Source organism: Somniosus microcephalus, unplaced genomic scaffold (genome assembly GCF_052327205.1).
Source record: "Somniosus microcephalus isolate GS21.2 unplaced genomic scaffold, FLI_Smic_1.0 unresolved_chr4, whole genome shotgun sequence".
NCBI classification, from domain to species: domain Eukaryota; kingdom Metazoa; phylum Chordata; class Chondrichthyes; order Squaliformes; family Somniosidae; genus Somniosus; species Somniosus microcephalus.
The window spans coordinates 48287046-48301305 of record NW_028225182.1 but is presented as its reverse complement, the minus strand read 5'-3'; the positions used below and the strand labels follow the sequence as shown (position 1 = coordinate 48301305).

Here is a 14260-nt window from a genome sequence, read left to right as displayed (position 1 = left end):
CCCCTTAACATCAAGGCAGCATTCGACCGATTGCTACTAAAACTGGTGTTATTGGGAATTAGGGGAACGCTCTCCAGTGGCTGGAGTCATACTTGGCACAAAGCAAGATGATTGTGATTGTTGCAGGCCGTTCATCTCAGCCCCAGGACATCATTGCAGGAGTTCCTCCAAGCTGTGTCTGGTTCAGCTGTTTCATCGATGACTTTCCCTCCATCATTAGGTCAGAAGTGGGACTGTTTACTGATGATTACACAGTGTTCAGCTCCATTCACAATTCCTCAGATAATGAAGCAGCCCCTGCCCGCATACAGCAAGACCTGGAAAACATCCAGGCTTGGGCTATTGCGCTAAGTGACAAGTAACATTCGCGTCACACAAGTGCCAGGCAATGATCATTTCCAACAAGAGAGCATAACCATCTCCCCATGACGTTTAATGGCATTACCGTCATCCACCATCAACATACTGGGGGTCACCATTAACCAGAAACTCAACTGTACCAGGCACATAAATGCTGTGGCCACTAGAGCGGATCAGAGGCATTGTAACCTGCGGCGACTGGCTCACCTCCTGACTCACCAAAGCCTCTCTACAACCTACAAGGCACAAGTCAGGAGTGCGATGGAATACTCACCCCTTGCCTGGATGGATGCCACTGCTTCAACACTCAAGAAGCTCAACACCATCCAGGACAAAGCAGTCTGCTTGATCAGCAGCCCATCCACTAGCTTAAGGGTTGGGCGGCACCTCCCAAACCCACGATCTTCACCACCTAGAATGACAAGGGCGGCAGGCACATGGAAACGCCATCACCTCTGAATTTCCCTACAAGTTACACACCACCCTGATTTGGACATATATCTCCGTTCTTTCATCGTCACTGGGTCAAAATCCTGGAACTCCCTACCGAACAGCACTGTGGGAGCACCTTCGCCACACGGACTGCAGAGGTTCAAGGAGAAGGCCCACCACCACCTTCTCGAGAACAACTAGGGATTGGCAATAAACGCCGGCCTTGCCAGCGTCGCCCACATCCCGAGGATGATAGCCAACCTGTAACTTTGCTGTTCTATTATCAGCAGGAATGCAAACCAACCTTGAAGTAAAATTTGACTTTTACCCTGCAGAGATATCAAGGGCTGAACAGGACACAAGATGATGCATTACAATCTTTATTTCACTACTTCAATACATTCCAGGATAACCATCAAAAGAATTGCTTTCAGAATTACAACACATTGATTTGGCTCAGCTTACTACAACCTATCTTAATTTGATCATTACCCTGGCACAGCCTTAGCGGGTTTCCCTTTAAAATAACGTAACTATAATGTACAGTAGCACAATCTTTGTTGAGTTCACTTTTAACATATTGAAACTCTAAGGTTCCACTTCACAAGTTGTGTGTGATTTGTTGCTGTACATTATCTGGAGAATAAAGTGGAAAGATAATTCTTTTTTACTGATAATGATGAATACAACTTGTCGTACAGTGACTCTAAGATCTTTCTACTGGGGCCCTTTACCAAAAAGAAAATCATTTAAAAAACTTTCTTGATCACATTTATATTTTCGCATTTTATAATGTCTTCATCTTCTGGCAACATGTTGCTTGTAAATGATTCCATGCTTTGTATCCGAGGAAGGAAATAGTCGTCTTACAGTCGGTGCAACAAAGCTTCGCTAGATTGATTCCTGGGATGACAGGGTGGTCCTGGATTGGGCCTGCACGCCCTGCAGTTTAGAAGAATGAGAGGTGATCTCATTGAAACGTATAAGATTCTGAGGGGGATTGACAGGGTAGATGCTGAGAGGTTGTTTCCCCTGGCTGGAGTGTCTAGAACCAGGGGTCACAGTCTCAGAATAAAGGATCGGCCTTTTAAGACTGAGGTGAGGAGGAATTTCTTCACTCAGGGTTGTGAATCTTTGCATTTCTCTACCCCAGAGGGCTGTGGATGCTCAGTCGTTGAGTATATTCAAGGCTGAGATCGATAGAATTTTGGACTCTGGGGGATTCAAGGGATGTGGGGATCGGGCGGGAAAGTGGAGTTGAGGTCGATGATCAGCCATGATCTTACTGAATGGCGGAGCAGGGTCCAGGGGCCGAATGGCCTACTCCTGCTCCTAATTATTGGGTTATTATGTTTAGGATAGTTAATAGTTGCATGAAAGAAATAATTTTAAAGCAAATTATAATCACTGAGATAAATGTGGCCAGGTTGTTAACAGCAGTGTACATTGATCCTGAGCTGGGCAATTCATTCTTGTAAGTAGAAGACGAGACAGTTCAGCTCAGTAATCTATTTGTCGCAATTCTTTTTGCTTCTTGATTTCATAAAAATAGTGGATTAGCCCAAGTCCTAAACGATGATGAGAATCCTCACGTGAAACAGTGCAGTTAATTCTCTCCTGTGTCTAAACTACAGTGAATGTTATTAAAAGTGAATGTCTGATTGAAGTGTCCTTCTGAAGACCTCACCTCGCACTGTTCTGGTTACTGTATATTTTTGCTCATATTGTATGTTTTCTGGATCTCTGCTTTTATGTCTTCCTTTCGTAGCAATTTCCAGTCGGCAGGGATATCGGCTTCTTTAGCCTCGTATTCCTCAGCAAACTCTTTATTAAACGTACACAGGACGTACTTCCAGTAGGACGCTGCTTGGATGCTGGTGTCTGGTGGAATATCCCAGGAGGCAAAATAATCATTTATACTGCGGTAGTCTTTGTACGGGTGAAATTCACCATGTGTTGCTGCACACTGGAATCTATGATCCGATGCCACTGAAGAAGTGCACACTGTCGCTACAAGCTTTTCATTGGTAACATTGCGAACACGATGCAGACCCTGGGGCCGATGTGTTGCAGCAAAATGCTTTTTGTGGCCGGAACCTCCTCGTTCACAGGGCACTCCGCAGAATGGGCACATCTTCCCGCAGCCAAGTACTTGGCGGAAGATTTCTTCATCTGGCTGCACTGGAAGACGAGGCAGAATTTCCTCGATGTTACAGACTTTATTAAAGCCTGATACGAGATTCTGCTCCACATCATCAAGGGCTGCCGCAACATCAGCTGCAAACTCGCTCGCTTTGGCCGCATTTTCATAGCATATAATTTCCAAACCGCTCTTGTCAATCACAAAATCATCCTTCAAGATATCACAAAATTCTGCTAAGAATTCTGACACATTTTGCTTATCGGTAGTCATTGCTTGTTCTATGGCACTTTTTGTCTTTCGTATCAGCGGTTGGATTATTTGTTTGGCAATCACTACAATTTTATTTTTGTCTGTGTAATTGCTTATTATTCTTTTTCTGATCCACTGTTTTGCAAACTCCTCATAGTTTGAAATGTAATCTTTGTAACTTTGCACGCAGTGTTGTTCCAGCAACTCCAGTAAAATCACAGACTGGAGATAGGCTCGGCTACTCAGTTCATGGCTAGTGCAGCTGGCTTTTACATCCTCAACAATCTCCACACCAAGCCTTTTGTCAATGGCATTCTGAAGAGCTGGCTGAAGGTAGTTGTTGCACAGATCTTGAGCACGTTTCTGACTTTGATCTTTCTCGTGGTAAAGATCTTTAAAAGTGGAAGAGTAGACAGTCTTCATTTTTTCCAGACGTGTCAGTGGATCGTTTTCTTTAAAGAAATCTTGGTGCATCTTTTGGAAAACTGGCAGGACGTGGCCACATATGTGTAACTTTAGATCCACCTCAAAATTAACATTAGTGTGAAAGTTACGATGTTTTTCATCTTGTAACTTTTCATCAATCATTTTCAGCAACATCTGACAGTAATTTTGATCAAAATCAACTTTTGCTTTAACCATGCCCTGTGCATACTCCTCACAGTTTTTGATTATTCTATTTGCAAATGTTTGCACTTCATTGCTGCCTTCACCTGTAAAAAAATTAGCAAGTTTCTTCCAAAAACTCTTCTCAATATGCTCCTTGGTAACTTGAAAGGGCTCCTTTCCTTTTTCAGACAGTTTCCCAGCAGCAGCTAACCTCTGAGATGTGGCACTGCCCCGATCTCGTAGACTGTGTCTCAGTTGATTTTCAAACTCCTGTTCAATATTCTGTTTTTTGAATCTCGGGCCCTGAAGCGGTTTTACTGTGTCTCTCCACATCTCTTCAAACTGTTCCTCCAGTGCACCGTCATCAAGTTCAGTCTTCCGCTGTTTGCATCTTTGTAAAAGTTCACTGACCTGTTTTTGAATATTTTCCTGATACTTCTTCTTTATGTTAACCAGCTTTTCCATGCCTTTGCATCTCTGAATTGCAATATTGCATTTCCCCTTGCTGTAAATCTCAAGCTCATTTCTCAAACTCTCAGCACTCAAGGTGAAGTCAGTTTTGAATTTCTCCACGAGGTGGATGTTCTCTATTTTGCTGTTAAAATATTGCTTCAGGTGATCGAGAATCTTTTGTTTTTGAATCTGGAGGATTCTATTTGCTCCATGAATCAGAGTCTGATACAAGTCATCAAGCCGATCCAGAGGATGATTATCGATATTATTCTCAGCCTTTTCAACCCAGGAATGCATGCTTTTCCTAAAGTGCCACTCCCACTCCAAGTACTTCAGACTGAGCTGGTTGTAAGCATCAGCAACTAGACTGTTCCTGAAACTGAAAATGAAATTTTCATATTTTACTGCATTCCATAAACTCTTCATCCATTCTGTGAATTGGTGAATTGTAAATGGCTCTTTTCTCTCTCTGCGCTGTTTAAACAGGTCCAACAGAGATTTCTTCAGCTCGAATATATTTTCACTGTAGCCAGTGTTCACAGGCGCCATGGGAGGAACGCCGTGCCACAGGCCTGGAATGTACCAGTTGTGTTTTTCAGGATCGTATTCCATGACATCTGAAAACTCTGTGAAGACATTGTCTTTCTTCTCCATCTTTGCTGCTGCCCTTGTCATTTCATTCAACTGATCCAGGAGGTGCTTCCTGTCTCTCATGTTCTGATCGTGCGCCGACACTTCGCCCATGTTTTGGTGAATGAACTGACAGTTTGGTCTATGTCCAACCTCTTTCATCCTCAGGAACGCGTGCACAACTATCTGCAAAACATCCTTCATTTCGGAACAGTTTTCCATTGCCATGTTGACCAAGGTAACGTCACTCAATCCAACCACCAGCGTTGCAAGCTCATTGTCATGCTCATGGCTATCTTCCAGCTTGGCCAGTTCTGGAGCTTTTAACCCTTCGGTGTCAATAATCATGAGGTACTCACTACCAATCTCCTCTTTCAGGTCGCCTGTAATCTTGATCAACTGCATGAAGGCGCCTCTTGTGCATCTCCCACTGCTCACTGCAAACTGCAAACCAAACATTGTGTTCAAGAGAGTGGACTTTCCTGTGCTCTGTACACCCAGTACGGTTAAAACAAATATTTTAGTATCTTGTCCCAGTTTCTCCGAGAGATTTGTAAGCACAGCGCTGACCCACTGTTCAGATATGCTGGAAGCATCGCCATCTAAAAGTTCAAGTGGAAAGCCATCTAACATAAGGTCAGCAGCGACACTGGGAAGGGATATAAACTGGCGATTATTTTCCTGCAGAATACGTTCATGAACTAAAGTTATCTCAGCTTCATACATCTGTCCTATTTCCCGCATGAAATGTTCTAGCCCCAGAGAACTGTCCGATATTCGTTTGTCGAGTTCTGTGAGCTTTTCACTTGCACCAGACGAGGCTTTGTATTGGCGTTTGTAACTCTCTCGCAGTACAGAAAGCTCCTGTCGTGCAGTGGCATCAAGAAAATATTTGATCCATTTCAGGAAAAAGCGTCTTTCTTCATTGGTCGTATTTACCATTTCAGTGATAAATTCAGAAAGGCTGTCAGTGATATCATGTTCTAGCTGTTTCTTTCGCAGATTTGTTTTTTCAAGTCTGAGTTCGCAGTTATACATTTCGACAGGCGTATCTCCACGCTTTCTCTGTCGGCAAAGTTCCTTGTCCAACTTGGACCATTTTTTCCAGAGGGCTCCTTGTAACGGTAACTTTGTCCGTTTGTATTCTGCCACATTTTTCATGCCTTTTATCGCAGCGGTAATTTCCTCTGCCACTTTTTTCCCATGTTGGCACCTTGGCTCATCTTCATCGACACATATGTCTAACTCATGAGCTACCTGAGCCATGTCCTCAATGCTCACCAGGTCAGTGACATCTTCCATACTGTTCCGGATGCTCGACTGGATCTGCTTAACAAACTCTGATGCATTCATCTTTTTATTTTTAATGATCACGCGATTGTGTTCCAGTTTCATCAATGGAGCAAGTTTCTGGAGAAAGCTGCTCGTCTTATCCTGCTGGTCAGGCTGTGGATTCAAGATTAGAAAGTATTGTGTTTGTAATTCTGCAATGGACTCCAGGAATTCAAGCTCATTGGTGCCTATCTGATCAACAAATATAAAAACTGCTGAGGATACCTTAGCCAAGAAGTGAACTTGGGAATGTAGGACGCTTGCATCCCCACGGAGATTGGCAATGAGAACAGGTTCTGTGAAGATATCGATATTTCTCTTGCCACAAGGGAGGTACCAGCAGAACTCAACTAAACCATCTGAAATTTTACGAGGGATGTCACCACATTCCATGCTGTGAGTGACAAAGAAATTGTGATGATGGTGTGGGTTACTTAGCACCTCATTAAGAACTTTTGATTTAGAGGTACTGCAATCACCCAAACGGATAAATGAAATCACATGCATTGGTGTGGTTGCCATAGTTTCCTCTTTAAACCCCTTACTTGTTTCCAGCGATTGGGGTCTCCACTTCTTCACGATGAAACGCATGGCCCACAGCAGTAAGGTGGAGCTGTCCTTACTGTAGTCTGGTAACAAGAGAGGCAAAGCAAACTGACACATAGACATCTTCATCATTATCTCCTGCTGCAGGAAGCTATCTGCGCAAAGGAATACTGCGGTAATGACATCCAGAGGATTGCATGCATCACCAGCATCTTTCCCCGGGATATCAAATAGGTCAGAGAAGTTTGTCTTATTAACGGTCTGTGTTTCGTTTTTAGCAGCGTCTGCTGAACATTTAATGTTTCTAGCCATCAGGTTGAGAATCATAAGTTTCTTCAGAAAATACCAAGGAACTTCTTCCAAAGAACGAGGATTTGCACAGCCCATGGTTTCTGGGCCAATTTCAAGAACTTTGCTTAGAGAAAGTTTTTCGGTGAAGTGTTTCTGCAGTTTCAGCTTGGAAAGCAGTTCCTGAAGATTCTTTTCTTTATCTGCAAAATGAGAGATTAAAATGATGTTTGTAACATGCACAGTAAACACACAAACCCGCAGCCTCAGAATGTGCAGGCAGAGAGGGAATGGGTGACCACCAGAAAGAGAAGAAGGATCAGGCAGGTAGGGCAGGAATCCCCAGAGTGCATCTCGCTCACTAACCGGTTCACAGTGGGGGTGATGGTTCCTCTGGGGAGAGCAGCCAGAGCCAAGGCCACGGCACCACGGGTGGCTCAGCTGTACAAGGGGGAAGGAAGAAGAGTGGAAGAGTAATAGTGATGGGGGATTCATTAGATAGGGGAACAGAAAGGCGTTACCCCAGGATGGTATGTTGCCTCCCTGGTGCCAGGGTAAAGGATGTCACTGAGCGACTGCAGGACACTCTGAGGGGGGAGGGTGAACAGCCAGAGGTTGATGTCCATATCGGTATCAAAGATATAGGCAGAAAGAGAAATGAGGTCCTGCAGGCAGACTATAGGGAGCTAGGAAAGAGATTAAAAAGCAGGACGTCAAAGGTAGTAATCTCCGGATTACTCCTGGTGCCACGTGCTAGTGAGTACAGGAATAGGAGGATAGAACAGATGAATGCGTGGCTGGAGAAATAGTTGCAGGATGGAGGCATTGGGACCGTTACTGAGGTAGGTGGGACCTATACAAGTAGTAATCTCCGGATTATTCCTGGTGCCACGCGCTCGTGAGTACAGAAATAGGCGGACAGACCAGATGAATGCGTGGCTGGAGAGATGGTGCAAGAGGGAGGGCTTTAGATTCCTGAGGCATCGGGGGAGGTGTACAAGCCGGAAGGGTCACACCTCAACATTGCCAGGACCAATATCCTCGCCGGGAGGTTTGCTGGTGCTGTTGGGGAGGGTTTAAACTAGCTTGGCAGGGGGATGGGAACCTGAGAGTAGATTCAGAAGGGAGAGAAGCAATGCTGGAAATGGAAGGCAGTAAATTAGTAAGTGAGTTTGGAAGGCAGAGGAAACAAAGGCTAGAAAATAGACAACAAAGGGGGTTTGGTAATGCTAATGGTATATACACTTTAATATAAGGAGCCTAGTGAATAAAGCACATGAGCTGAGGGCACAGATAGACACGTGAAAGTATGATAATATAGCTATTACTGAAATGTGGCTGAAAGAAGAGCAGGAATGACAGCTCAGCATTCCTGGTTACGGGGTTATCAGACAAGATAGAGAGTGGGAATAAAAAAGGATGGGGTGGGGTTGGTCGCACTATTGGTCAGAGAAACAATTACAGCTGTGAGGTGGCATAATATGTTAGAAGGTTCATCAAATGAGGCCATATGGGTTGAACTGAAGAACAAAATAGGGGCAAACACACTGCTAGGAGTGCACTATAGACTCCCAAATAGAGGGAGATAGAAGAGCAAATATGTAGGCAAATTCTGAGAAGTGCACAAACAATAAGGCAGTAATAGTAGAGGATTTCAACTACATTAATATTAACTGGGATACAATCAGTGTGAAAAGTATAGAGGGTGGAGAATTCTTAAAATGGATTCAGGAGAACTTTTTTAGCCAGTACAGAGCAAGGCAAACAAGAGAGGGGGCGGTTCTGGACTTTGTTTTAGGGAATGAAGCTGGGCAGGTGGAAGGGGTATCAGTGGGAGAGCATATTGGTGGTAGTGATCATAATACAGTTAGATTTAGCATAGTGATGGAAAAGGACAAAGATAGACCAGGAATAAAAGTTCTCAATTGGGGAAAGACCAATTTTACTAAGCTGAGATGTGATTTAGCAAAATTGGACTGGAAACAGCTACTTGAAGTTAAATCAGTGTCAGAGTAGTGGGAGGCATTCTAGGAGAAGATAGTGAGGGTTCACAGAAATCACAGAAACCTCACAGTGCAGATAGAGGCCATTTCGGCCCATCGAGCCTGCACCGACACATATCCCACCCGATCCCCGTAACCCCTACACCAACACATATCCCACCCTATCCCCGTAACCCCACGTATTTAATCCCCCTAACACTAAGGGTCAATTTATCATAGCCAATCAACCTAACCCGCACATCTTTGGACTCAGAGCAAGTATGTTCCCAAAACGTGGGACTCCCACACCTAGAGCCCCCTGGATGTCATGGTATACAGGGTAGGTTAAGACATAATAGGAAGCTTATGTCAGATACCGAGAGCTAAATACTGGAGAAAGACTAGAGGAGTATAGAAAGTATGAGGGCGAAATTATGAATTAAATTAGGAATGCAAAAAGATGGCATGAAAAAATATTGGCAAGTAAAATCAAGGAAAACCCAAAGATGTTTTATAAATGGAATAAAAGGGACAGTGGCAGCATGGATACAAAATTGGCTAAGTGACAGGCAACAGAATAGTGGTGAATGGTTGTTTTTCAGACTGGAGGAAGGTATACAGTGGTATTCCCCAGGGTCAGTACTTGAACTACTGCTTTTCTTGATATATATTAATGACTTGGACTTGGGTGTACAGGGCACAATTTCAAAATTTGCAGATGACACAAAACTTGGAAGTATAGTGAATAGTGAGGAGGACAGTGATACATTTTGGTAGTAAGAATGAGGATAGGCAATATAAACTAAAGGGTACAATCCTAGAGGGGGTGCATGAACAGAGAGACCTGGGGGTAAATGTGCACAAATCGTTGAAGGTGACAGGGCAGGTTGAGAAAGCAGTTAAAAAAGCAAGGGGATTCTGGGCTTAATAAGTAGAGGCATAGAGTACAAAAGCAAGGAAGTTATGATGAACCATTATAAAACACTGGTTCGGCCTCAACTGGAGTATTGTGTCCAATTCTGGGCACCGCACTTTAGGAAGGATGTGAAGGCCTTAGAGAGGGTGCAGAAAAGATTTACGAGAATGTTTCCAGGGATGAGGGACTTCAGTTACGTGGATAGACTAGAGAAACTGGGGTTGTTCTCCTTAGAGCAGAGAAGGTTGAGAGGAGATTTGATAGAGGTGTTCAAAATCATGAGGCATCTAGACAGAGTAGATAGAGAGAAACTGTTCCCATTGGCGGAAGGGTCGAGAACCAGAGAACACAGATTTAAGGTGATTGGCATATACCCTGGAATATTCAGTTCCCAGCCCTGGTTGCCTAGCAACCACGTCTCTGTAATGGCGATCAGATCATACCCATTTGTATCTATTTGTGCCGTCAACTCATTTATCTCGTTACAAATGCTGCGTGCATTCTGAGTCTGGGATATTGGCTGAAAGGTACAATTCTGTGAGTATGACTATGTCAGGCTGTTGCTTGACTAGTCTGTGGGACAGCTCGCCCAATTTTGGCACAAGTCCCCAGATGTTAGTGAGGAGGACTTTGTAGGGTCGACCGGGCTGGGTGTGCCATTGTCATGTACGAAGCCGATGCCAAGGTCTATGCCGAGTGGTCCATCTGGTTTTATTCTTATAATTGTTTCTTGTAGCAGTTTGTTACAACTGAGTGGCTTGCTGGGCCATTTAAGGGCAGTTAAGAGTCAGCCATTGCTGTGGGTCTGGAGTCACATATAGGCCAGACCGAGTAAGGGTGGCAGATTTCCTTCCCTAAAGGAAATCTATATCACTCAATCTTTTCCAACGATCATTCAGAAACCTATGAAAACCATTTTCAGACCAAACCACTAATGAAAAGTCTCCACGTTGAAGCATTTACCTTTAGCATCGATTGTAAGAGTTGGATCTTTTGTGGGATCTTGTTTATTTTCCTGGATCTTGGTTGGATCATTGGTGACGGTAGTTTTCCTTTCTGTAATGCTGCTGTTATCTGCATCTAATAGAAGAAGGAGGGGGGGAAATGTCAATGGTGGGGAATAGAACAAATTGGAATCAGAGTTACAGTTAGTAAGTGTTCATTCACTCTTGTGTTTCCATGTATTTCAAGCTAAACAAGTGTCATTTATTACGCGCTGCCTATTTTCAGTAGTGTAACATTCAAACAGTAGGGCAGTGAGGGCTCCTCACACTTACTGTCGGAGGTGAGGGTGGAGGAGACGGGAGAGGGGTTTAAGTAGACGGCCAGTAGTAGAGAATAGAAGCTGGGAGTTATCTTTGCATTCCAGAATGATTCTGGAATAGTGAGCAGTTTTGGCAGACGAGAGCAGGACCCGATAATGCTTTGTGTGGTCCAGCCTGATCTGGCGGTGAATGGCTAAACCAATTGTCTGCCATATATGTTGAAGTCTGCGTCCCTTGGACTTAAGGGAGTGAAGGTGAGAGCCGTACCAGGGAGAATGGCCAGGGTGAGAGAGAGAGTAATTGTTTTAATCGGGACTAGGGCATCAAAGGTGGTGGTGAGGGTGTGGTTGAGCAGATCGGTAACTGCAGAAATCTCATGGTGAATGGAGGGCCAGAGGCTGGACAGTTGGGATTTCATAAGTGCAGTTGTTAGAGAGTTTTTTTCCAGGGCCATAGAAGGACGTAGGGTTGAGGTGGGGGAAGGGGGATGTGGGTGGATTGCGATACGAGGAAGTGGTCATTGATGGCCTTATCTGCGATTGACACGATGGGAGTAGCGAGGCCACGAGAGATGGCAAGGTTGCGGGGGTGGCTATGAATATGGATTGGGGAGTTTACATGGAGTGAGACATTAAGGGAGGTTAGGAGGGTAGTGAACTCAGAGGAGAGAGAGCATGAATTGAGATGGAGGTTGAAATCTCCGAGGATGAGAGTCGCTCGGTGCAGAGGCTGAGGGAAGAAAGCAGTGAATATATCTCGGTGATAAAATTTTCATGGTACTGGGTGGGCGGTAGAGAATGAGAGTTTTAAATGAGAGGGGTGGAATAAGGTGAGATACTCAAAGGAGGAGAAAGTGCCAGAGGAGTAGGGGGACAGACCAAGGTGTGATTTGCTGTTGAGAGCCCCTCCGTCACCACGGCGGTCTGAGCGGGGCAAGTGGTGGAAAGTATAGCCAGGCGGGGAGGCTTCATTTAAGGGTAAGGTGTCATCACCCCTCATCCAAATTTCCGTTAGGGCCATGATGTCGATGCAGCCACCCACGATAAGCTTGTGGATTGCAAGGTTCTTTTACGCAAGTGAACAGATATTCTGGAGGGAGATGCAGAGAGGTTTGGTGATGGCTGACCCACAGCCAGCGTCCACAGGATCAGCGCTGGGAGGGGTGAGTTGGATGGGCAGTAGATTGGCAAGATTAGCCCCCAGCGGGCACGCTGGATGGGAAGGTCAGTGAGAGAGTAGGATGGGACAATTGGGGTTGCTGCTCGTGAGGAGGCGGTGACAAGTGTCACAGTGGGCCTTCCAGAGGATGCTAAGAGCAGCACAGAGAGAAGCTGTAGGCTTATCTAAGAGGGAGTCAAGCTTGGGATGGCGGCAGGAGAGGAGGAAGGTCAAAGAGTAATGAAGGATTGGGGTAAGGATTTGGGAGGGCAGAGTATCCGAGAGAGGAGAGGTGAAAGGAGGCATGATGACTTGGTTTTAGGGAATGAAGCTGGGCAGGTGGAAGGGGTACCAGTGGGAGAGCATTTTGGCAGTAGTGATCATAATTCAGTTAGATTTAGTGTAGTTATGGAACAGGACAAATAGAGACCAAGTATAAAAGTTCTCGATTGAGGAAAGGCCAATTTTACTAAACTGAGATGTGATTTAGCGAACAGCTCTTGAAGTTAAATCAGTGTCAGAGCTGTGGTTTCAGAGCATATATGTTCCCACAAAGAAAAAGGGTGGGACTTCCAAATCTAGAGGCCCCTGGATGTTCAGGGTTATACAGGGTAGCATAAGGCAAAAAAGGGAAGCTTATGCCAGATACCAAGAGCTAAATACTGCAGAAAGCCTAGAGGAGTATAAAAAGTGCAGGGGTGAAATTATGAAGGAAATTAGCAAAGCAAAAAGAGGGCATTGTAGGAGTCTCTGCACTCCTAGCAAAGAATCTATAAACTTACTGGAAGTTAACAAACTGAGTTTAATGTATTAAAACTTTACAATACAAGAAAATACAGGAGAAGCTCAAAACAGGTCTTTTCTCTCTCACTCCACACGAGGACTTGCTGGCCACGCCCTCTACCTCTGACGTCATGACGTCATCACGTTTCCCGCCGTTGGGGATGTCACGTGACCCACGTGATGGCGTCATTGCGTCAGATCGCGATGTTGTCGATCTAGCTCTGTTTAACCAGAGCCAACATTGAAAGGTAATAACATTGGTTACAGACAATTATGCAAGTCACTGTGAGAGTCTCTTAGTGGTTTTGCCACAGCATGAAAAAATATTGGCAAGTAAAAGCAAGGAAATCCCAAAGATGTTTTCTAAATACATAAAGAGCAAGAGGGTAACTAAAGAAAGAGAGAAGGGCTTATTAGAGTCTAAAAGGTAACCTGTGTGTTGAGGCGGAAGACATGGGTAAGCTACTGAATAAATTCTTTTTGTCTGTCTTCACAAAAGAGAGGGACGATGCTGACATTGTAGTTAAGGAGAAGGAGTGTGAAATATTAGATGAGATAAACATAGTGAGAGAGGAACTATTAAGGGGTTTAGCATCTTTGAAAGTAGATAAATCGCCAGGCCCGGATGAAATGTATCCTAGGCTGTTAAGAGAAGCAAGGGAGGAAATAGCGGAGGCTCTGACCATCCTTTTCCAATCCTCTCTGGCTACAGGTGTGGTGCCAGAGGACTGGAGGACTGCTAATGTTCTACCGTTGTTTAAAAAGGGAGAAAGAATAGACCAAGTAATTACAGGCCAGTCAGCCTAACCTCGGTGATGGGAAAATTATTGGAAAAACTATTGAGGGACAGTATTAATTGTCCTTTAGAAACGCAAGGAATCATCATGGGACAGTCAGCATGGATTTGTTAAGGGAAGGTCGTGTCTGACTAGCTTGTTTGTATATTTTGAGGAGGTAACAAGGATGGTCGAAGAGGGTAGCGCGTTTGTTGTAGTCAACATGGATTTTAGCAAGGCCTTTGACAAGGTCCCACATGGCAATTTGGTCAGAAAATTAAAAGCCCATGGGATCCAAGGGAAAGTGACAAGTTGGATCCAAAATTGGCTCAGTGGCA

At 44.5% G+C, this 14260-nt stretch overlaps 1 protein-coding gene across 2 annotated transcripts in view; it reads right to left on the bottom strand.

The window, feature by feature from the left end:
• Nucleotides 1–1158: 1158 nt before the first annotated feature.
• LOC147091044 (up-regulator of cell proliferation-like) overlaps nucleotides 1159–14260 on the bottom strand; it is a 30335-nt gene continuing 17233 nt past the window's right edge. For both annotated transcript variants that reach the window (XM_085977495.1, XM_085977496.1), the window contains 2 exons: nucleotides 10904–11020; nucleotides 1159–7245 (listed from right to left, as the gene is read on the bottom strand). In XM_085977495.1, the coding sequence (XP_085833621.1) occupies nucleotides 2495–7141 (4647 nt within the window). In that variant the 5' untranslated portion in view covers nucleotides 7142–7245; nucleotides 10904–11020 and the 3' untranslated portion in view covers nucleotides 1159–2494. The remainder of the gene's footprint in view (nucleotides 7246–10903; nucleotides 11021–14260) is intronic.